General features: G+C 42.7%; 1 protein-coding gene across 6 annotated transcripts in view; it reads left to right on the forward strand.

Moving 5' to 3' along the window:
- The first annotated feature begins 10919 nt into the window (after positions 1–10919).
- SAR1B (secretion associated Ras related GTPase 1B) overlaps positions 10920–26207 on the forward strand; it is a 55070-nt gene continuing 39782 nt past the window's right edge. The window contains exon 1 of one of the 6 annotated variants that reach the window (XM_075601149.1): positions 10920–11041. Coding sequence is in view for 1 of the 6 variants with exons in the window: in XM_075601152.1 (XP_075457267.1) it covers positions 11183–11189 (7 nt within the window). In the remaining 5 variants the exon portion in view is untranslated. The other 5 variants (XM_075601151.1, XM_075601147.1, XM_075601150.1 and 2 more) reach the window with 5 other exon arrangements.

Below are 26207 nucleotides of genomic sequence, written 5' to 3' on the forward strand. Positions count from 1 at the left end.
AAGCCACCTGGCAACCCTAACTGTACACAGTATGGTGTGTAAATACCACCATACTTCAATCTCTATGACAGATTGTTTTTTAGGGATACTTCCAGTAGCACATTGATCCTGTCTGGAGAAGTGTACGTGTGTTGCTGAAAATATCTTCACATGGAAGAAAAATAACCTCTAAACATCAGACGTGAGGCCTTGAAAGCTTACGTGTCCTTTGGGTAAAATAACAAAGTGCAGTGTATTGTTAATTAACTAAGAAGTGGGAAGACCAGTAATAGCCCAGTACAACCTGAGCTACAGAGTTTTAACCTAAGGGGGAGCCTGTGTCCAAGTGCCTCTCATTCCTGTACTGTCACTGAACAATGATGAGCTTTAGTGCACATTATGACCCGCTCAATATGAATGTTATGTTTTGTTTCATAACCTGTTTCATAGCTGAGCATGAAACAAGATTCTGGGTGAGACACATGGTTTTGTCTTTACAATACCCTTAAACATGTACAGCTGTACTCTGATTTATTTAAGGGAACCTACATCCCTAAAAGATCCCCCTTTCCTGGCTGGTATGACACGACTGCAGTCTCTAGGGGTAATCCATACACAGTAAGCAGAGAGCATACCTTGCATACTTAGGCTAAGAGGAAAACAGCCCCATCTTAGTTTTAAAGACTTACCGGTCACAAACATATTTATTATGTAACATACAAGCACAGTACACTTATCATTCTTTGACTAAGGAGCAAAATGTGTACAAATGTTATTTATCCAACAACAAAATACATTTACGTATATGGTCACATTATGACTACATTATTTATTTTTTGTGTAATAGTTTTACTGACAGTCTTCACACAATGACAGCAGTAATATAGAATTTTACAAAAATGCACATATAGCAGAAACAAAACACATTGTCTTGAGAGTTGCTAAGCTCATAGGAGAAACATTGTAAGTAAATATTAAGTTATAAAGCCCCTTTTGTGGCTATTTTCATATAACGTAAACGAATAATGTGAACATATAAACAGGTAAACAACATGTTGACACTATTGTGATAACATGGTTCCAAGTATTATCTCACAGTTAATGATATGAGCCGTTTAAGTCCAGAACTTGGCAAGGAGAGAGTGTCTACTCAAGTCCACTTCGGAGCACATAGGGGGCCAGATCCACAGAAAAGGGCTACGCTTTAGCATGCCTCATTTATATGAATGGGAGTAAATGCATGCTAAAGCTTAGCACCCTTCTTTGGATCTGGGCCAAGGTGAGGTTTGATAACTCTCCAAGAGTTACCAAAGAAAACAAAACAGTTTAAATAGCAGAGTAACAAAAAAAATAAAACGCAGTAAACAAGTGTTTACGTAATGAGCGTTAACAAGAAAACCTGGCTTAGCTGAGACAATCCTCAGCCTCTGACTAGTTAGACCTACCTACAACCAAAGTACCTGTATGACAAATTGGTAACAGCATAATGCCAACATCTGGGAGATTTGTATGGGGCATTGAGTAACTATATATATATATATATATATATATATATATATATATATATATATATATATATACAGAAAAAACAATCAGCGCAAAATAGACATACAAGACCAAAATAAAATATTGTCTATGTTACAAATTGTATATAGACACAATAGACAGAACGCAGTTGCTATATGAGATAATATTTTGATATGAGTGTATAAGCAATAATATTCGGATTAATCAGCAATACTAACAAAAGTTTCCAAAAAGGATATATCTTTTCTTGGGCAAGGTCGCAGCTTCTTGAGGGATAACCTGCATCCACATAAATCTGTTAAAAAAGAAACAAGAGAAGCACATATAAATCTGTAAAATATTTATTGCCAAATATAAAAAGGTTAAGAGGCGCTAGAACATGCGCATTTAGAGAGAGTATCTCTGGTGCTTATTACTCATCTGCAGGGAATCCACACCATGTAGTCCGACCTCCAAGATGCTAGTAACGGAGTAGAGTCCAGAAATTCACTGCAGCTCAAATTCCAATGCTAGACTCGGCTACCATGTACTGTAGCAGTGAGAGAGTAACAGTCTTACGATATACACAATGTGCACGGTATACAGCTGATCGTAGGCTCGTAGGCATTCACAAGCGAGATGACGTCAATCGTCTGTACCATCTGTGTCCCTGCGCATTTCGTCAACACATGACTTCGGCAGGGGGATAGAGTCTCTCCGTTCCGCATTGCTTGTAAAGCCCAAGCGCAATCTCCATGAATGTCTACACATGATGCTATTTGCGGGCTGGTTGGAGATAATTGTACATAGAATACATAGCCTCATAATAGCAATGAACAAGAATGCATTTTAAGAAATATATATATAAAAACAAACACATTCAGTGCTTATAAAAAGCAATTGTATAGATCATAAATACATATTGGCAACACTATATACTAATCATGAATATCTGGCACTCCTGTAATGATACAATGACCTGGTGCTTATGTCATAAAAAAATAATAAAGCATGCATTACCAGCAAAGGTAACCCCCTCTAATAGCGTCTAATGGCAACACTCTATATATATATATATATATATATATATATATATATATATATATATATATATATATATATATATATATATATAATCATACGATACTGTTCGCACGGGAATCAGCAGACAGCACTCAGGTTTGTGAAAAATAAACATATTGACATTTTTTCTACAATATATGTTTATTTTTCACAAACCTGAGTGCTGTCTGCTGATTCCCGTGCGAACGGTATCGTATGTTTATCTACTTATTGTGGGACATGCACCTACCTAAATGAGCTATATTGGAGTGCCGGCTATTTCTGATTCTGTTTCTGTCTCTCTCCTTCTATCTCTCTGAGTCGACAAATGCACTCGCCCGGTCACCACAGGCGTGTGTATTTTGGCCGCTGTCGACTGCTTACCTGGGGCGGCGTCCCCCGGCATCACCCAGTCTTCTCCCTCTTCTTCTGCAAATTCATCTTTTCCCCCTGCAGCTCCAGTTAAAATGGCCACGGAGCGTCAAATGACGCTGTGTTGCCATAGCAATGGGATGCTACGTGACGTCACGCAGAGCCACGTTACGCAACGTCATTTGGCGCCGCGCGGCCATTTTAACTGGAGCTGCAGGGGGAAAAGATGACTTGCTGGGGAGAAGACCGAGAAGGCTGCACCACGCCGTCGGACCCCGCCACAGGAAAGTGTCGTGAGGGGGAAGGGGGGGGGGGGGGTGAGGGAGTGTTTTGGGGGGGAGGCGACTGACTTTTGAGGGGGAGGAGGGCGAGTGGGTTTTTGCCCAGTTTGTCAGGCCCTGTATATATATATATATATATATATATATATATATATATATATATATATATATATATATATATATATATATATATATATATATATATATATATATATATATATAGTCAGTGAGAATCCCTAGAGATCTAATATACTGGCACAGCACAAAAGATTATCACTTAAAAGTGGTTTATTGGGTCCAAAATGCACACATATGCCCAAAGTTTCGGTCCCCAGGGAAACCTTCAGGTGTCCGAAACGTCGGGCATATGTGTGCATTTTGGACCCAATAAACCACTTTTATGTGATTATCTCTTGCTGTGCCGGTATGGTGGATCTCTAGGGATCCTCACAGACTTTAACTATTTACCCTTTACCATGCACCACACTCACCTCTGCTGGGGAGGCGCACACACAAACACACTATCACCTGTATTCTCTAACCTGCAACATAGGTCATTACACGGATATCCAGCGTCAACTGCCATTGACTTGAATAGTACGCGGTGCGATGACCCATATGGGAAATTAATTAATCTCCCCTTATGAATGGTGATGCATCCAGTTATATCTATGTTTTGTTGGTAGTAACTATGCCAACTGTCCCTGAGCTGCTCCAATTAGTTCAAGATTCCAGGCCTCCGCCAATTAGTGACGACCTCCCAGGCAGGCAGAAATAGGTCAAAGGTGGGAATGGTCTTCATTGGTACAGGATATATAAATAATCAACTAAATAAATATACAGCTACATTGAAACAGCTAGAGGATACAGGCGTAAAATGGTACACAGGAATCTCAACCACATTATATTTAGAATGTATCTGAAACATGGATTTTACGAGATCTCCACCACTCCATTTTATCCTACTCTCAAGTCAGGACATATTAAAACGTGTGGCCTCTGCTTGGCAGCATACAAAAATGGCTTCCAGTAATGGCAGCAGCAAATCTTCCCCCAGAACATATTGGTGGTAAAACTGGGGTAGTAACACTCCAGAAGGTCCCCTGGTACAGGTAACTAAAAAGATAAATACCCCGGGTACAGGTAACTAAAAAGATAAATACCCCGGGTACAGGTAACTAAAAAGTTAAATAGTTTGCTGCTCCAGAGAGGTAACCCTCCAAAGAAACAATATTTAGTGGTTCTGCACGTAAAATAGCATCTTAATGGCAAAGTGTCCGATTTTGAATTACGTTGAAGATGCTAAAAAAAAAAAAAAAAAAATCAGTGAAAGTTGACATGTCTGCTTCAGCCAATCCCTGCGCTGCATTCATAGAGGATTGAGGAGGGGGTTCCAGGTACACCGATGAAGCCAAAGATACAGAAAAAATGTGGAATGGTAGCAATCTTTAAAGCAAAGAAACAAAGAGCAAGGCATTATCTGACGAACGGGCTCATGCCCTGAAACGCTATTTTACCTTTTCATTTTAAATGTATTATGCTTACGCAAATGAGTCAAATACTTTTTCAGCAATACCTGTGCTGGATGTTTTTTTGCGTTGCATACAATTGCTTGTTTCTTGTGTAATCTTTAAAGCAAGACACCAGTATACGGTATGAAGACACAAAAATATGTTGGGTGTGTATTCTACAGTTCATATGTCTTTAGTCATGGAAAACAATCTAAGTTCTAGAGTAGCACTTTGGTATTATTTTGTAACAACAAATATTAAGCAAATAACAGTTGCCATGTTAACTATGAATACCAGTGGAATATAAACAAAACAGGTCATAGCATTTGGGGGGGAAACAGCTGTTTTAAGTAGAAAAATGAAGTAGTACTCTGCTCAGCTATAAACATAGTGAACCAAAATAAACACATAAAGCTGCTTTAGCCTACAAATAAAATAGCAAATGTATTGTTCCATCATGCATCAAGGGTTAATGAGCAGAGACAGTTCTCCTTCATAAAAACTTTGTTTAAAGCCCAACCTATATCAATACAAAATGTGTATTTGAAAATCAAAGAAGCGAGACTGCATCTTTTTAGCATTACTTTAGATCAGTTGGAACAATTATCAGCGTGTACAGAAACTTTGTACTCTGCTGATAAAAATACCCACACCACCACGTGTCAGATTGTGCAACTTCTGTACCTTGTGATTCAGCTGGTCTACCACAAAAAGCTGGCAGCCTCACTATTGTCTATGTGACTATACAGAGGGCCCTGACGGTGTCAAACTCTCAAACCCCTGCATGTCCAATCAGAAGTAATAGCAGTGTTATGCTTAGTTGCATGACACCTGATGACTTAAAAATATCATACTTTGCTGTTGCAGGAGAGTTACTTTCTTAGGGATAAAACATCATCCCCTGTATAGCCAAAAATACCAGAATATTCTCTAAATACGCAATTAAAACAATTCTCTTGCAAAATGACTTTCCCTTTAGACCCTATTTGCTTTATATGATCCCGAGGGCTGATATTTTAGTTGGGCAGTTATATGGTGCTGATGTAACCATAGCTTCTGCCTGTGCCCCAAATGAGGGTCAATCAGCCTTCCTCAATAAATTTGAGAATGTTTTGCCAGGTACCAAAAAATATAGGAAAACCGTTATAAGTGGCGATTTTAATATATCAATAGACAACAAATATAGCAAACAGATCATAGACCTTCCTCAAAGCATATTCTCACTCTTAGCAAGATGTTAACTAATTTCCTAAAAGACTTCTTGTTTATAGATTCTTTGTAGATCTCAACACCTGTTAGATACCTACTGTAATGTCTTCTCTCACCCGAACAAGAGAAAAGAAGGCAAAGCACACCGAGGTAAGTATTCAATAATTTATCATCAATAAAAAAAAGAAATATCAAGAATTACAATTAAGTAAAAATGCTTGAGCGTAGTAGATTGAACCAGGAGTCCTGCATCAACAGTAGCGGGAATCCCGCATGAATGAAGCTGCTGGAACGCTGAACAGGAAGTCCTCCAGAAAGAACACCATCTCAGAACCAAACCCTACGCGTTTCACACTTCTCTCACCCACATAAAAGCTAAACCCAAATGTACTACATTATTATTGATTCTAGTCTAGTGCACCACCTGATAGGACTTATTGCTTGGTCAGATCACACTCCGGTCATACTTAATTTGCACTCTATTTTTGATCAAAATAGTAACACTAGACAGTGGAGGCTCAATGCGTCGACACTATTAAGCCCTGAAGTCCATAAAGCCATCTCAGTTGAAATAAATCTGTACTCTGAGACTAAAGGCACTATCACTGCTGATATGGGAAGCCCATAAGGCAAACACAAAGAGGATACAAAGTAGATAGAGATGAAGAAGCGCTCAAATGCTAGGTATAATAACCATTAATAGCCAATGCTAAAGCCCAAGGAATGATCCAGAATTAATAACATAGGTGAGAATAACAGTTAGTAATATTGGGTAAAAAGCCTCCTGAAGACAGGTAATGGGTGGGTGTGACCAGCCCACGATCAGTCTCATTGGAAACAACCCTATAGCAATGAAGTACTCACAAGTCCTTGGTTAGGGGCTGGCAGGATGTGCAGCTTCCAGTGATAGCAGATACAGGAAATGGAGAGGAGCGCACGATCCAACAGGAGCAAAGAGAGGACCCAATGCAAAAAAAAGTATAAACTTTATTCTGTCATAACCTAAAATCCAACGCGTTATCAAGGATAAAGAACGCACCAGCGTTCGAAACGCGTTGGATTTTAGGTTATGACAGAATAAAGTTTATACTTTTTTTGCATTGGATCCTCTCTTTGCTCCTGTTGGATCGTGCGCTCCTCTCCATTTCCTGATATCATACCAAAAAACATAAAGCAGAGAGAAACCCAGCCTGCGAAGCTAAAAAAGAGAAACAATCCAAATATTTTAAGTAAAATTATAAAAACAACGGGTGAGATTAATATGCTCTTTATAAAAACAAATGAAAAACCTTCCAAATAAGGGCAACAAATAAGAAATTACAACAGACAAGTATTTATTGAATAATATAAACTAAACTATGTAAAAGCAAATGTTACCAGGGCATGTTGTTGTTTTTGTATCAGATGTAACATTCTTTCTGTTGTATCCAAATATCTCTGAGATCTGAATAAATAAATGTAAAAAAAAAAAATAATAATAAAAAGATAGGCACAACAAATCTATGAGAAAAGTAACAAGGCCAACATGATGTGATGTGTAGGCTGCGTAAGCAGGGGGCTGGTCAAAGGTCTACTCTATTAGGACAGGCTTGACTGCTGTTCAGTATGACCCAAAGCAGATATGCCAAGCGTTTGCCACACACTATTCAAAATTATATTATAAGTCCTAATCCAGAAGTTAAAACACCCCCCAGTAAACAACAAGACATTCCAGCCGCAATGTAACTTACCTTTACTGCCCAAAGGTGATACACTTACCTTTACTGCCCAAAGGTGATAGGCAACAATTGAATAAAGAGATTAGCTTAGATGGTTCTGATTAGTAATCAAGGATCTTAAGTATACAAGTAAACATCAGGCCCAAATAGGTAGGGTGACCAGACGTCCCGGTTTTTAACCATTTGTCCCGGGTCCTGACTTTTTTGCCCTCTGTCCCGGTTTTTCTGCGATTGGCACCGCGTGTGCACATGCGTGACCGGCAAGCTCCGATCACGCGTGTGCACAAGCGGTTGGCAAGTGCCGATCGCGCATGGGCGGTCACCAAGCGTTCATCGTGCATGTGCGGCTAGCAAGCGGTCATCGCGAATGCGCAGTTGACGCTTGAGTCTGCGCATGGGCAGCATTTGTCCCGGTTTTTGCCAGGACAAATATGGCCATCCTAAAATTAGTTCACATTTTTATTAGGTGATTAAAATTATATTATTGCAAAAAAGTCTGACAACTGTTCAGTGATATCTGTACTGAAACAGCATTCCCTAAAACTATGATGCAGGTTAAGGCTTTGGTCCCGCTGCATCCGGCAGCGCGCGCGGCCGCTTGCGCGCTACTTACCATCTGATGGTATCCTCCCGAGCAGGTCCCAGTCCCCCCTCGCTGCACGGCTCACTACACGCTGTGACGCGTCAGCCGCCAGGGAATGCAAGAGAATTGTAATCCAAGCGGCGACGCGTCATGTGGTGTGGCTGTGAGCCAATGGGGAGAGGAGGGGAGGGCTTCGGAGAGGAGGAGGGGAGGGCTTCGGAGAGGAGGGCTTCGGAGAGGAGGGGGGGAGGGCTTCGGGAAGCGGGGAAAGCAGCTGCAGCACCATCCAGCACCAAGGGAGCCCCCCTGCTCCCTCCCACAGACTCTCTCCTCTGTGTCTGCAGATGCACGAGGGGGAGGGAACCCCTGGCAATGAGGAGAGGAGGCTTCGGGGAGCGGGGAAAGCAGCTGCAGCTGCAGCACCAAGGGAGCCCCCCTGCTCCCTCCAACAGACTCTCTCAGGGAGGCATCGGGGAGCGGGGAGGCGGGGGAGGGAACCCCCCGACACTCAGTGATGGCCCTGCCCCCTGACGTCATTGCCGCGCCCACCGACCCGTTTTGGTCACGCCCCCCGCTCCAGCTCCCGCTCCCTACAAACCGCAGATAGCGTCGAGTGCCTCTCCACGCGCCGCCTGTCTGCAGTGCGGGCGCGTGGTCTGAGGCAGCGGGGCCTTAGCCTAACAGAGCTGTAATCTCTAAGAATAGTTCATACATTGTGCTCAAACTACAGCCCCATATCCCTATTGGACACTGAGACATGTGCAGAGGTACAACCAGGGAGATTTATAGGGGGAAAATAGACCATGGCTTTTATTGAGCCAGCATCTTTAAGAAATACAGTTTAAGGAAGCACACAAGTAAACAAACATCCTATCATTTGAAAGGGAAAATTAATTTTCCATGTCCCTATCTGCAGGGCGGGGAGGATAGGCCTCTTCCCAACCTATGACCCCAAAGTCGAAAGCAGGGGGCTCTTTTTGTCAGTCTCTGGGTTGTGTCCATTGGGGGCCACCCTGGATGTAGAGTGTCTGTTTTTTTAATATCTTGCTGGCAGTACAGTCCTTCTGTGCTCAAGAGCCTGGTGGAGACTGGTTAATTGTCTGTAGCTGCAATTAACAATCTCCATGCTGGATTCCTCAGACCAATACAGGCTTTCTATTGAAGCCCTTTTAGACAGGGGTTCTGCCATGTCACAGACACAGGCATGAAGTGTTAGCAACAAGGTTTGATAACTGTATAATCAAAATTGTTCACCTGGATCAGGTAGGATTTTTCCAGGCTGACAGGCTTCAGATAACCCTAGAAGACTATTAGGGGTATTAAATCAAGGGGAAAGTCCCCCTGTTGGTGCCTGCCCTTGATGTTAACAAAGCATTTGACTGCATTCTCTGGCCATTCCTCTATAACACCATTGAAAGATTTAAATTGGGAGAAAATTCTATTTATTTTTAGGGGTGAAAGCATTATATAGTTCCCGCCAGCGCAACAGTAGTAGTAAGCGGGGAGTAGCCAGAGCTGTTTAGAATAAGTAATGGTACAAGACAGGGTTGCCCACTCTCTCCCCTTATCTTTACACTTGCCATTTAACCCCTGGCAAATAGAATCATAAACAACCCAGATATGTGAGTTTATAGTGTCTAATTGCAGATGACATTGCTATTACATTGACTAATACATTACTTTCCTTGCCAAGTCTTTACCAAGAACTTGATGCACATGGATTGGTCAGTTATTCAAATTTCAGAGAAATAACACAGAACCTTTAAACCAATAGAACTTCATTTTAATCTCACGTGTGAAAAATCAAATCTTCAATACCTCTGTGTTTATATTACTACGAGTACCACCAGAATTACAAAGCTAATTGCCCTTCTGAAAAAGAGACTAGCGGTACTTAATACAATGGGATGATCATAATATTTTGAGATTTGGAAGAATAACATTATTAGAAATGAATATGCTACCTCAATTATTCCAAACCCTACCAATAAAGGTTCCAAGCAACCTTCTGAACGATCTCCAAAAGGCAATATCTGTATTTATTTGTAATAAAGGGAGACCAAGAGTATTGCAAGGGGGGATTTGAAGTCGAGACGTTGGATTACCATTGCTGCAATTATACTACTGGGTGATATAAAATATATTAAACTAAGACATATATTTAGCGCTCAATCTATAAAATTGTAATACACTAGTGAAACTAATTATTGCAATAAAAGTGATAAGAAACAAATAACCAAAGCATACAGTGATTATATAATAATGTAAATAGATCCCCACACAATGAGTAATTGATTATAAGGGATGGCTGCCCTAGGACAAGAAAACGACAAGTCTATCCATAAAGACTTGTATGTGGTTCCCTTTATTTTTGATTGTCATTGGGAGAAGGGAATTATCATCAGGGTAAAAGTATAACAATTATAATTTCTTAAATCATTTTTAGGTAGCCTCCCTGATAGCTAGGGTTGGCAAAGTGCCAGCACCCATCCAGCAGTGAAACTTCACTACGGTGTACATGGGAACACGGACAAAACAATGAGGGAGTTTCACTTCAAATGAGTGGGGTTTGCCACTAATCCGTGGGTTATTCCCACATGCCCAGACTCTCCTGCCCCGGTGACAGGTGCAGCTGTGGACATGCACAGGCTGTTCCTGCAGCTCGGTGAGTGACAGCGGAAGCTGCGATCAGCTGTGACCGTACAGAGGCTGCTGGAGGGGAGGAGACTACTGGATCCCCGGGATCCTTGCAGGGTTGTCTGAATTAGAGCAGCGGCTGATCACAGGACGGGATCCATAACCTCTTCCTGGCGTTGGAAGGTTAATATTGGTATTTATTGCTTCTGTTGCTGTCAGCAGACCCACACAGACCGGGGAAACGGGGGTGGTCACAGACTGATGCACTTGTTAATTGCCGGGGCTTCATGTAGTGAACACACTGAGTGATCTGGTGGGATCCCCATGCAAGGTAATTATAGGTGATGTGGAATAGTAGCCATACCAATGGATCTAGTGATTTTTATATGGGGTTTGGAGTCACATCCACACAAATAGCGATCTTGGGATTGTATGGGATTTGGGATCCCCTCCGAGGCTCTGCGCTCAGAAACCTGTGATCACTGGTTGAAGTATGATGGTAGAAGGTGGCTTTGAGTAGCATTACAGGACATTTTTAATTTACAAACCAGATCTCTCTTATGAAAGGCAACCATCTGTTTTATTAAGGGCACCAAGCTTCCTGTTTTCCTTTGCTAGAAGACAAGCTTTCACTATTTAAAATGTGTCGGTAAAAGCTGCTTGTGCCTCTGATGATGTTCCATGGGATCAGGAATCACATCCACACACAGGGATCTGGTGGCTCCACAACACGTGTGTGTGACAGCTCCAGTGTCAGGAATGGCCCCTTCCATGTCTGTGACCCAGAAATGAAAGGCTCTGCGACCGTGTCTGCTAACCTGGGGGGCTCAGGGTGACAGGAGGGACAGACACACTGAGACATGCAGAAAGTGGCAAAGACATAGGAAAGCATTGAGTGGTCAGAAAGAGTGACAGACAGTGACAAATAGAGTACCCCATTAATATATTACTATATTATTTATATTATTACTATATTATTTATATCAATTTAAGAGGGGTGTTGTTTTTTTTAAACATTTTTATTATGGGGGGGGGGAGGTTCAAACTATGCTCATCTTGCATTGTGCAGCAAAAATAGTATGGGGTCCCAAAGGCAAAGCCTTTGCTTGTGCTTATGGAGGGCACTGTTTAAACATATTGAGGACCAGTGCTCTCTGTAGAGGGGGTGATCTAGTGGGGTTTTGTCTTTGTATTTATACTTCAAGACAAACTAAACCTGTTCAACAAGGGTGAGGGCGCTCAGAATCAATCTGTAAAAGGTGTTTGCTATTTACACTATAACTCCTTAAAAAAAGGTTTCAGAAAGAACACATACTTTGTTCAGCCCCTTCCATGTTAGATGAGAGAGAGAGAGAGAGAGAGAGAGAGAGAGAGAGAGAGAGAGAGAGAGAGAGAGAGAGAGAAAAAAAGAGAAGAGGAGAGTTACCACTCGTTTTCAAGTATGTCCTGGGCACAGAGTTATGATGACAGATACATGGTTAAATTAAAAGAACAGGGTTAAACAGTCAATTCACAGACATTTCATGGACAGATAGAGTTGTAAAATTGGGTACAGGGGATAAAGGGTTTGTGAGTTTCAGATTGAAATAGAGCAGCTTTAACATCACTTTAACATCAGCAAACGGCTGTCCGCCTTTGGGGCAACGCAGATGTACATTGGTGTGTATGATTTTCAATGCAGCTGTGAACAAAAAGTTCTTTGTGTCCTCTTGGCTCATTAACATTCCATTGGGTGGGGGATGACGTTCCACAAAGTACATATATTATTATTATTTTAACTGTATCTTTTGTACAAATGCTTATCATTATTATATATAGCTTATAATGTGAATTAATGTGGGGGAAAATGACGCGTGGGATCATGTTATCATGGCAAAGGTGACGTCACATGATCCAGTGGCGTCATTTGACGCCGGAGCTAAGGTAAGAGGGGGGGGGGTGAGCAGGGAGGGACAGCATGCAGGGGGGCGCAGGGAGAAAAGTTTGCGCACCCCTGCAATAGTTAATCTTTATGGAGCAAACTGCAGCTTCAGAGTGATGTAGCCAAATCACAGAAATACCTAAAGAACAAGGTGAACAAGAAGCGCAAGCTCCATAGCGTAACTCTGTTAGACAATTTAATAGGGGTTAAAAGAGACAGTCACCAGGACTTGCACTCACAAGGGGAGAATAAGACTTTGCATTTGAGAGATTAATCTCTGCAGAAGTGATGTTACGAAATCGGAGCAACGAACTGGGCCAGTATCGGTGCACGAAGGGTTAGCCATCTCGGATGATATGGGACCGTAGATAGTAGATAGAGTCCACGACGACCCCAGTGCCGGCGGTGTGCGGCTGATATCCACAAGTAGCTCGCGTTCAAACAGCGTCAAATGACGCCGCCGACGTCATCAACGTGACGGCACATGGTGACGCCATGTTAACACGACGTCACACTGTCACGTTGCAATGGCAACGAGATGCCATTAGATATCACGTTGGCACGTGCGCCGCGTCATTTGACGCTGGAGTTCTAAAGGGGATAGAGGGCGGCAGCAAAGAGGCGGCAGGACACTTGTAAGTGCATTCCCATTAGGTCCGATGGCCAGAGAGCGCAGCAAAGTCATATGGGGGCAGCCTTAGGCTCGTGCCTAATGGGAAATCTGCCACTATCTCCACCCTCCATGACGTCTGACATCATACTAAAATTCCCAGCGCGTGTTTCGTCCCGGCAGGGACTTTGTCAAGGGAGCAAAAAGAAATTAATTGTGCTGAATAATGAGTGTCTTAACAATATAGCTCATCTGTATATGAGTCCTGCTTTTGGTCTTGAATTGGAGTGAGCTCAGCAATAAACAATATCACAGCAGATATTATATAACTCGTCTTTAGTGTGGTCACACAGTATGGCAAATAATACAGTACACAGTATACACAATATACAGTATACTGTAACAACAATGATGGCCTGGAACCCTGATGTCCGCAGAACAAATCCCACCCAAAGTGTGTGAAGGTAGCACTACCCTCCCCGAAGTGTGGTGGTGCACGGTGGTACCTTCCTGGCTTTGACCAGGGAATTAGGGGGATCCTTTGTTAGCAGAGCTGCATCTGTTGTCCCACGATGTGGGGTCTGCAAAACTCCCCTCACGCCTTACATGTGGTGGTCCCGTGCGGTCTCGTCCGAAGACCGCAGGTCGCCGCATGGTCATCCGTCCAGCAGCGCAGTGATGAAGGGTGTCAGCGCTATTGGGAGGGTCTTTCCCTGCAACACTCTAGGGCTTTCCCTGCAACACTCAACTCAGGGGTGAATGGGGCCTAACCGGGGCCTAAGGGCAAAGTTCTGGCCTAGTCCAGGGGTTTACTTTCTTCCTGTACACATCCGTCCTCTCTGCTGGCTCCGTGACGACAGGTCATGCTTCCACTGCCCCACGGAGGACATCGAGTTCTCGCAAAATGGCTGCGCGCACCTCATTGGCTGGGACAGCCCATGTGACCTATCCCCACCCCAGGGCTTCGGTTATTATTTGTTCATTTATTACCCGGGTGCAAGATTACATCATTCATTCATTCCCCAGGTGTTTATCTGCAGCAAGGTCAAATCCACGATTTTGCCTGTTGCAAGATGACATTTATTTACAAGTTGAACAATGCATGTATTAATTTCCCCACTGCGGGTTTTTATTAGCTCTTATTAGCTATTGCTTCCCCATGTGAATGTTGTTCTGCAAGTAAAATCAGTTTCTGTAATCTAACCAATATTCAAAAGTATACATGGATCGCTCACACATTTGACAAGAAACCAAGTTCTTGTAATTAATATTAAAATTAATATGTGTATTGGCTCATTTTGACCAAACAAAACTTCAATGTAATTCTACTGACGGAGGACAAACACGTTTATATTTTAGAAGTTGCCTTCATGTCTTAGTTTTCTGCTCTAGTGAACACTTGAAGAAGAAACCTAGGAGGGTTTGAAAGTTAGTCTATGAACAACTGTGATGTTGGTGCTGATAAAAGGTATCTCTGCCTACAACAAATCTGCATTTCTCCATATTTACTAAGCTGTACTTTTTCATAAGACACCTTCTGTTGCGGGAAGACACCGTGTGGCCCATTGCAGGGAAGGTGTCTTCAGATGCTGGCCGTCTATCTCCATAATAGCATAATAACGATCAAAGTATTCTCTGTCATTTCAAATACACCGGTTAATATTTTGACAATATTGCAGGTGCATTTCCACAGTAGCAAGATACTAAATAATGAATGTTTATTCAGAACTTAATTTCCTGCTCTGAAAATTGCTCCTGGGAAAATAAACACAAAAATTAGAGTATTTGCCTTTTGTTAAGATGACGTATAGGTGTTGGGTTGGGGCTCAAGTGCCTGGTCCTGTGATGATATTCAATTGATCAAAGAGGTGACCATACATGGGGATTCTGATCCATAATTAGTAATCCAATAAACAGTCTTATACCTATAACAGGCTCAATAATTCCCTGAAGGTGGGGAGTAGTGTCATAATACTGCACCGACACACTTTATTCGAGCAAATACCCAGTATGTACCTGGCAGATACCTGGAATGCGCCGCTCCTCACCTCTGACAAGCCCCGTTGCGTTTGCCTTCCCAGCCTGGGTTCATGCCTGGCTGACGGGCGGCTGATCTGTTAAATGATAATGATTAGGATTTAATAGGCTGCAATGCTTCGCGTGTCTACCAGATGGCATAAATTCATGAATTGTAATGCAGTATATATATATATATACTGTGCAGTATTGCAGCCAGCGGGAATAAAATGCTTCAATCCCTGCCTGGAAAATAACCCAATGCACTCGGGCAGAAAACAGTCACAAACCTCAATACACCCGGGTATACCCGAATTCGTGGGACTAGCCGAGCTCGAATAAAGTGTGTCGCCAGTGTATCTTTCCCCTCCTCATTGGGATGGCCCATAAGCAAATAAAGGTAGATCCCCTTTGGTTTCCTCAGGCGTGCAGCCGTGTCCAAGGTCCAGAGATAATCCAAAAAAATATTGCGTGGCGCACAGCAGCAGAGAGACAGGTCTTTGTGAATGAAAAATGACTTTATTAAAGCTGCATTAAAAAAAACGGTGAAGGGTGCAAAGCTCCTACGCGTTTCGTGTGTGACCGGTCACGCACGAAACGCGTAGTAGTGTTGCACCCTCCACCGTTTCTTTTTTTTTTTTTTTTACAAACGTTTTTTATTAGGCATAGTTATTTTTACATACATTGGGTTACTTTAAATTTCTGGCCTAATACATGTAGGTTTTCCTTGTTCGATTAGGGGGGGGGGCACACTCAGGGCCACTTTATGGTCCGTGAGGTGCAGAGAAAGAGAGAAAAAGTATGGAGAAAGAGGGGGGAGAGTGGGGGGAGAAGGGGGAGGGTCCATCTCCCCTCGTCTGGCCGCTCCTCTTCTAGTCTCCTCTACAACTCAACTGTCATTTTTATGATTCAAGGGATTCTATTCTGGATCGTTCTATTGGATTATCCAGGGTTCCCAAATTTTATAAAACCCTTCGGTTGATCGTTTTAGCAAAGCCGTAAGTTTTTCCATCCTCATTACTTCGTTAAGTCTATTTTTCACCTGCTGTTTTGTGGGGGGCGCTGTCTTCTTCCAGGAGTATGCCACCGAGCACCTTGCTGCTGTCAAAATAAATGAGATTAATTTCCATACCGGGGGCGATCGATCTCCTCTATCGGTCTGCCCAGAATGAAGGTCAGTGGATCCATAGGGATTGTGAGACCTGTGATCTCTTTTATCAAATCTTGTAATATAAGCAAGTATTTTTGGATCTCTGGACATAGCCACCAGATATGGGCTTGTCCCCTCTAAGTCCACAGCCTCTCCAACATAGATCCGATGCCAGAGGGTAGATTTGCTTTAGTCTCACTGGGGTAAGATACCAGTAATACATTATTTTGTAGACATTCTCCTTCACCGTGGTACATATGGATGTTCCTGAGGCTGCGTCCCATATGTCTTCCCAGTCCTCCCGGTCTATAACTATGTTCAATTCCGCTGCCCACTTGAGCATATAGTCGTGTGCGGTTGGGTTTGCCGGATTCTCCATGACAGCATATATTTGCGTTATTAGACCTTTTTGATGTGCTCCTTCTCGGCACAGTTTCTCAAATTTCGTGGGAGGGGGAAATTTTAACGTTGGGGACATTTTTTGTAGGAAGTGTCGAATTTGGAGAAATTTGAATGTATCTAGGTGAGGTACCTTCAATTTGGTGTGTAATTCTTGGAGACTCAGGAACTGTCCGTCACTCAATTGTTCATTCACAAAGACCTGTCTCTCTGCTGCTGTGCGCCACGCAATATTTTTTTGTGAAGATGGCCTCTGAACAACTTTCTAATTTGTGAGCCAATGAATAGCAGCGGCAATATTAGTCGCTATTACCAATTGACTCTGACAGCGCTGAAGCAGCCATCTTTGGCAAAGTTTGGGGAGCAATAGTTCTAAATAGGGCAGCAAGAGTATATATATATATATATATATATATATATATATATATATATATATATATAATTTTTCTTTTTTCTTAATTGATCTGTACACATTGCTGGTTTTATTTCACAATCCATGTTCCCAATGGGGTGACTATTTATCAAAGTTCAATGTCCTTGTAATGTAATTATATAGAAGATAATGAAACCTTTGTCATTAATGAAGGACCTGTTGCAATTAAAAGAAGGCTTACTAGCTAGTTTAAATAAAAGTTCCCTTTAAGATGTTTACCTTCCTTTCCACCTTTGTTGACAGACTCATTAAGAATATAATATTCAGTTGCATCATACAAATGTTATGAGTAATATATACTTGCTTTGTACTATGAGAGACCAGATAATTCTCCCAGTTTTAATACCCACATTAGAAAGAACATTTGTGCGAAGATGTCACATTTCTATGAACCAAAGTGTTGATCAGTATTGCTACTAGGAGTGCTCATTCAGACTATGGAACGGCCACAGAAACCTGATAATGATGATGTGTATTAAGATGATGCAATTTGCTCCTTGGTTCTGTCTATGCTGATTTCTTGCATCTCTTGCGAACAGAGGTCAACATGATTTAAGACATGGCAGATTAAATTGACACAGATAAACTGAGACAGTTATACACACAAACATTTATTCACATCACTACAGTATTGCACGTTTCCCCCTCGTTACTCCCATAATAACACTCACCAAATTGCTCACTGACGTAAGCGACAAAGTGTATGCACAGAACCTTCAGATATTGATGCAACATGAGTGACAATATTAGCTGCAATGAAACAAAATGGCGTCCAGTTATAGTTAAAGGTACATACATATCCATCCTTCCTGTTTTGACACGTTGGTAAAGCATATCACATGTTCCCCCCAGACATTCCCAGTTTGCATGTGTGCAAATAAATTAAGAATAACTGTAGATATAAAAGGCATCTTAAAATTACCTCAATGATGTTTCCTTTTACATAATCAATCATGTATTACATTTTATTATTGCATCCCCCTATTCTGTTTCCAATATACTATAAACCTGTCCCAGGTGAGCCATACAGAAATGCAGTAGCTTTAACCACCATTCTAGGTGCTAGAATAGGTCCACAGGTCACCAGTTTGGCTGCGCTTTCATATTACACTATACAGTATAGAAACAAAGGGGGTGATGCACAGTATCACTACAGAAATAAACGTAGATGTAGTGAGACATTGCATCTTCAGCTTGCATTAGTGTTAAATGTGAGAGATCATTTTTGTTTTTTTATACCTGATGAAGATTGCAAGGAAGAGAATTTATTAGTGTGGTGGATCATTTTTACACTAGCAAGAAATGAAATAGTGACGCTGAAAGATGCAGTATGGGATCAATTCCACTAGAATATAGGCGCCCATACTGGCCGACATTTGAAAGCTTCCTTCAGGGCGATTTGGGATAAAAATGCAGGAGATTTGTGTATCTCTCATTGACTTGCGTGAGCATAAGGAGATGATTTTCAGGGAGACGGCAGTAAAATTGTATTGTATGTATTTATTTGTATAGCGCCATTAATGTACATAGCGCTTCACAGTAGTAATACACGTGGTAATCATATAAATAACAAATAATATTATATAAATAACAGGTCATGGGAATAAGTGCTTCAGACAAACGTAACATTTAGGAAGAGGAGTCCCTGCACCGAGGAGCTTACAATCTAATTGGTATGTAGGAGGAACGTACAGAGCCATTAGGAGGGTATTTTGGTAAGTGCTTCTGTGGGGGGCCAAGCTTTATGTATTATGTGTCTAGTAATATCTACAGTGCTACTCATATGCTTCTTTAAGCAAGTGTGTCTTAAGGTGGGTCTTAAAGGTGGATAGAGAGGGTGCTAGTTGGGTATCGAGTCGAAGGGCATTCCAGAGGTGTGGGGCAGTCAGTGTAAAAGGTTTAAGGCGGGAGAGGGCTTTAGATACAATACAGATAAAATGATACATGGGAGGGTTGGTCAGTATATGCGAGTCATGTAACTCCACCCTAACTCCTTTTATTAAAAGTTCCTAATCTCAAAATGATGCACATTGAGCCAAATCGGTGCAAAGTACTTGAACACATTGTTGCAAAGAGACAAATGATGAATATAGTGCATTTAAAAAGGGCTTAAAGAAGCTGTCCGTGCTGATCGCAGGTTTTCCTTGCATATATTTTTATATTTACTTTAAAATATCTCCCATTACTTTGAGAGGCATCTTTTTTTTGTTTGAAAATGTGATGCTCCATTCAGAAGATATGAGCAGTGAGAGCGTAATTGAATGTTCTCTGAAGCGCCCGTTTGGGCTGTTATCTGCTGAAACCTCCCATTCAAGTCAGGAGCCACCACGTGGCAAGACCAGGCTCCTGATGGCGGAAACAGAGTTGGTTCGGGCTGTTTCAATTGGCTGGCCACTCCATCCATACATCATTAGGGCCGCTGGCGTGCCAGTCATGTCACAAGGGCCGCTGGCGTGCCAGGCACACAACAAGGGTCGCTGGTGTGTCAGGCATGTCACAAGGGCCGCTGGTGTGTGAGGCATGTCACAAGGGCCGCTGGTGTGTCAGGCATGTCACAAGGGCCGCTGGTGTGTGAGGCATGTCACAAGGGCCGCTGGTGTGTCAGGCATGTCACAAGGGCCGCTGGTGTGTCAGGCATGTCACAAGGGCCGCTGGTGTGTCAGGCATGTCACAAGGGCCGCTGGTGTGTCAGGCATGTCACAAGGGCCGCTGGTGTGTCAGGCATGTCACAAGGGCCGCTGGTGTGTCAGGCATGTCACAAGGGCCGCTGGTGTGTGAGGCATGTCACAAGGGCCGCTGGTGTGTCAGGCATGTCACAAGGGCCGCTGGTGTGTCAGGCTCACAACAAGGGTCGCTCGCATGCCAGGCATGTCACAAGGGCCGCTGGCGTGCCAGGCACATCACAAGGGCCGCGGGGGTAGCAGGCACATCACAAGGGCCGCTGGTGTAGCAGGCACATCACAAGGGTCACGGGTGTGTCAGGCACATCACAAGGACCGCTGGCGTGTCAGTCACATCACAAGGGCCGCGGGTGTGTCAGGCACATCACAAGGGCCGCGGGTGTGTCAGGCACATCACAAGGGCCGCGGGTGTGTCAGGCACATCACAAGGGCCGCGGGTGTGTCAGGCACATCACAAGGGCCGCGGGTGTGTCAGGCACATCACAAGGACCGCTGGCGTGTCAGGCACATCACAAGGGCCGCAGGTGTGTCAGGCACATCACAAGGGCCGCTGGCGTGTCAGTCACATCACAAGGGCCGCGGGTGTGTCAGGCACATCACAAGGGCCGCGGGTGTGTCAGGCACATCACAAGGGCCGCGGGTGTGTCAGGCCGCGGGTGTGTCAGGCACATCACAAGGACCGCTGGCGTGTCAGGCACATCACAAGGGCCGCGGGTGTGTCAGGCACATCACAAGGGCCGCGGGTGTGTCAGGCCGCGGGTGTGTCAGGCACATCACAAGGGCCGCGGGTGTGTCAGGCACATCACAAGGACCGCGGGTGTGTCAGGCACATCACAAGGGCCGCGGGTGTGTCAGGCACATCACAAGGACCGCGGGTGTGTCAGGCACATCACAAGGGCCGCTGGCGTGTCAGGCACATCACAAGGGCCGCTGGTGTGTCAGGCACATCACAAGGGCCGCTGGCGTGTCAGTCACATCACAAGGGCCGCTGGCGTGTCAGGCACATCACAAGGGCCGCTGGCGTGTCAGTCACATCACAAGGGCCGCTGGCGTGTCAGGCACATCACAAGGACCGCTGTAAAGGGTGATGCTTTTTATCACAGAAACCTGCAAAAATAAAAATAATTTCTAATCAACCATGGAATCCAGAGAGGAGGGAGTACCACGGGGAGTACCACGGGTCCTGGACCTGGACCTGGATGTAGGCAGGTATACAAAAAAGCTTGCTATCAGGGGTTTGGAGAAGGATTATTGTTTAACGGACTCTCCCATCCTCCCATTCCTGGCTCCTTCAGGCTGCTTTACAGTGATGGAGATATGATCGCACTGTGGGCTATGAAGTAGCACATTTTTGTTATTTTCACTCACACAGTGACACTGCCTGTTATTTACCAACTTTCAATTATATATATATATATATATATATATTTAAAAAAAGTAATTTCTGCTCCACATTAACTGCTGACCATGTGTATTGCCATCTCTGCCTCTGTATTGCATCCCAGGGCACATGGGAAGCTGAGATATAAATCTTAACCTTAATGCTGCCGGCAGCACCTGCATGCCTTTGGACAAGGCTCTCGACCATGTTATCTCTTTGGTTGCAATCACATGATACAAATACCCCCCCCCCCCCACCCACTGACTTCAAAAGACGTGGAAGGGCCTCCAGTTCATTTTCCGATCCTGCTCACTGCTCAGATGGAACGCAATCTTCCCCTAGAAAACATACAATAAGTGCATGACTTACCAGGTACATAATAAGGGCGCCGTGTGCTGGGACTCGTGATGTGCTAGTCATAATGGCAGCAAATGGATTAATGCGGTTGTGGCCAATCCAGTCCTGAAGGGCCACAAAACAGGTCAGGTTTTCAGGATATCCCTGCTTCAGCACAGGTGGCTTAGTTATAATGACTGAGCCACTTGAGCTGAAGCACGGATATCCTGAAAACCTGACTTGTTGGTGGCCCTTCAGGACTGGAGTTGGACACCTCTGGGTTAAAGCTGCTGTTCAAGCTGCCGTTTTAAAAATATATACATATTTTTTCCCATTCAATATGTGCATCAATACAATCTGCACACTGACAAGTGATTAGCTAAGTTGCAGATCGATCCGTTCTCCTTTAATCGATCGCTTGTTCCGGGTTATTTATTTCAGTTCTTGCACAGCATTCTGGGCAATGTAGTGCCTGAATATGATTGACTGGGCAGTTACTAATCACAATTGGAGCACTGCTAGAGAGAGGGCGGGGCTCAAGAGCCAGAGTCTATCAGAAGGGGAAGGGGGCTGTCACTTTGGAAATGCCTTTTAAATATATTTTTTAAAATGCTACAAATATTTTCTCATAGTACAGAACTTATTTATATATATTAAAAAAATACAAAAAAATAAAACAAAACACACATGTAGGATATTGCTTGAACTGCTGCTTTAATGTATATTTGGGTATTCATAAATACATAAATGTAACAGAGTTTCATTACCAGAAATCCACCCCCCACATTGACGGAATTTGTAGTAGGTATTATTCCTGTCAGTGATGACTCAGTGCAGAGTACAAACACGTTGGTTCATCATGTGACTCACGTCACATGCAAGGGTTTGCTCTCCTCCATTGTAAACCGACACCTCCTGCGGCGTCACTGTGTTTCTGCTTCTTTGACAGACTTCTAGAGGCATTTTCAGGCCGAGGTTTTGCAACAAGTGAAACTGCTGACGTGTACAGTCAGATGTTTGAACGTTCTTGACCTTTGCTTTGAAATGTGCTTCACACGCATTTCTCTGGTTACCAGTACGATGTGCTATGCATACCTTTTTACCTTTCTGCATTTGTGATACACCACTAATGAATGTATCGGACAAGTGAAGGCATTTAAATGTACAATCACACATGATATATATATAGATATAGATATATATCTATATATATATTTGAGGCATGTCACTTCACTCATTTTTCGTGAATCACACTAATTTGGAGTCAATCTCACATATTTTCGACATAAGAAATAGCATACACTTGTGCCCTATGGGCATAGTGTGTACGTTATGAAACCGGCACAGCAGTGGCCTTTATGAGATATTGTGCTAGAGTAAATTATTATTTATTTATTTTATTTATAAAATGTTTTACCAGGAAATAATACATTGAGAGTTACCTCTCATTTTTAAGTATGAGATCCATATTGCGATCCATTACTGACCGTGATCTGCACGGAATAGGTTTGTTTCATAGTCAGACATATTTAAAGGGACCATTTTGGATTCCCACTCAACTCTCTTCCCCTCCCCCCCTCTGCTTCCCTCTCAGAGGTGTCTATATATCAAATAAAATTGCATCAATTTATCAAATTGTTTTGCATCAAATTTGTCCTGTGAGCGTCAGTGAGCGGTTTGACGGAGTAATCTTTGGAGCAATTGGGAGAGAAGTTGTTCTGCACAATATTATAGCATTGCACTGGTAAACACAATTTAAATGGAGGTGCAGCGTGTGCCACTTGGGTTTGAGTAATGACGGCGACCATGTGACCGCTACAGAACCAATCACATGGCTCTGATAGCGGTAACTCTGGTGGCACTCAGGTGCTCCCAGACTTCTGGCATTGTACAAAATGAAAGCTGCGTTTTATTCCCACATAGCAATTTGTTATGAAATGTACATCAACAACGGAGAGCACTGAACTTACAAATACAGGTAGTCCTCGTTTTACAACGCTTCGCTTTACAACGAATGGCTTATCCAACGCTATGCAATGCATACCTATATTCATTTTTACAACGCCAAAATGGCTTATCCAACGCTCTTACGACGCTTTGCAACGTTGTGTACATGTGTATATATATACACATTCACATAAACGACGTTGCAAAGCGTCGTAAGAGCGTATATATATAATATTATACTATATAATATATTATTTATTATGTTATATTATATATATATAATACAGTATATACACTATATAATTTATGTGTGTGCTGCATATCTTATTGCCTGCATAAAATATTTTGTGTATTTTAGTGTTAAAAATGCCTTCAGGAATGGAACCTTTCATTTAAACAGTGTTCCTATGGGAAAATGTGTTTCGCTTTACAACGTTTCGCTTTACAACGCCATTTTGATTAACGCATTGTGTCGGATAACCGAGGACTGCCTGTATGTGTCTATGTTCAGTAAAATGCAAAGTGTATTAGCCCAGTGTAAAACATTAAACAGCACTGATCTGTAAACAACCTGACAATTTAACCAGCTGACATCTTTCCTGAAACCCACATAAATGCACTTATTCCCGTCTGTCCCGAGTGACTGTAGCGCATTAGCTTTCATTTCGGTCTAATTACAAAATGTATATTGTGTATATCCCATGGTTGTTGCTACTTTTCTTTAATCAGGTTTTCAGATCCAAATGTGTGAAGATCTTTAAACCATATTTCAAATTCTAAAACATACTAGCGAACAGTAGGATAGGTTTTTGGTAGCCGACTACATTCACTTACTTGTAACAGCACTGTATGTTATCATGGGAAACATGACAAAGTATGTGTCTTAAAATCATCTCGGTTCCAGCTGCCAAACTGGAGCAACACCAGTGCAAATAAATTGCACCAGATTTGGTGGGTTTTTTTGCCCCCCGTATTACCCCACTTTTGCAGCCAGATTTAAGTAAATAGATCCCGTGCACAATAAAAATACAAAATTAAACTGATTTATCACAGATGGCAACGATTTACATTAAAGTCCATATTTACAAAGTTTTGCAAGGACACCTTCCTGCACCAGAAGACTTGTCGCGGCCCATTCACGTGTCTGTCTTCCAGCGCTGCTTAGGAAATATTGGCCAAAGAGGGGAATTCTATATAATCCGATTTTGGCCATTTTCATCTGGAAATCCCCAAATTTATGCCGATTTTCGTCCTGAATTGGTCCGAACGGTCACTTGAATTTACCGCTAAATCTTTTGCAGAGAGAGTGTTCTGCAATGCGGAAGAGGGTTAATCTCGTGAAAACATACTATGCTTGGAAGGGTTTAGCTTTGTATTGTCTACTATGGCAACAAATGGGTTTTAATAATAAGGAAGTATAAATACTAAGGTCCCTTTTTTACTAAGTGGTGCTATGCCATAAGAAACCTTACAACCCATTGAAGTGAATGGAATGTAAAGACCCTTAAATGAACTTACCTTATTGGAAAAATGGCCGGTGTCTGAGTGTCTCAGCGTCCGGCAGCAAAGAGCCCCTTTGTGGCGGAGCGCCGGCAGAGACTTGTTCATGGCGAAACAGCCGCGATCAAATGTGCGATACCGCTATGGTATAGCACTGCTTAGTAAGTCCGCGCCAATGTGTACATTTCTGCTACTTTATGGGGGGGAAAAACCTTACCGTGAGTGAAAAGTGTGTGTCAGGCGTTTTCGTCAAAAACCATAAGTAGAACGCACCACCCTCCAATCACTGAAGCATATCGCGCATATACAGCGCTCGTCTCTACATACTGTAAGAGTTATGTGCCCTGCTGGAACTAGAGGGTTAAATACAGATTGATAATCTAAAGAAAGAACCCCAAAGAACCGGTGAAAACCCTCCATATAGGGGCCCTGAGAGAGAGGGGGAGAGGGAGAGAGAGAGCGCAGTCACACGTTCTTTAGGGTTCTTTTTTATGACATTAAAGTAACAGGCCAGGCTGCCGCTTTTTTTTTATTCTCCCCCCCCCCATTAATATGTGTATTAATACAATCCACACAATGATAAGTAATTAGCTAAGTTGCTGATCGATCCGTTCTCCTGTGATCGATCGGCGAAGATTCGGCACGGGGGTTCACTAAATGCAGTCACTGTGACTTTGTAAATGGTTGCTATAGAAACAAAAATGCTTGTTACATTATAATACATTAAAAATGTCATTCAGAGTTGTTAAAAAAAAAGGGGGATTTTCTCATGGTACAGAACTGATTTCTTTTTTTTAAAACCACGTAGGATATTGCTTGGTCTGCAGCTTTAAGGTTTTTACTTCTGCACGGTTGGCATGCAGTTTTTCATTACATAGGAGTGCTTGAGGTTGTTTGCTCACAGCTTTAAAATGTATATAATAGATTGCAGGGTGCGTGAAACTACACTAGGAGCTTGTACTGAATGACACGGCC

Source organism: Ascaphus truei, chromosome 5 (assembly GCF_040206685.1).
Source record: "Ascaphus truei isolate aAscTru1 chromosome 5, aAscTru1.hap1, whole genome shotgun sequence".
Taxonomy (NCBI): Eukaryota; Metazoa; Chordata; class Amphibia; order Anura; family Ascaphidae; genus Ascaphus; species Ascaphus truei.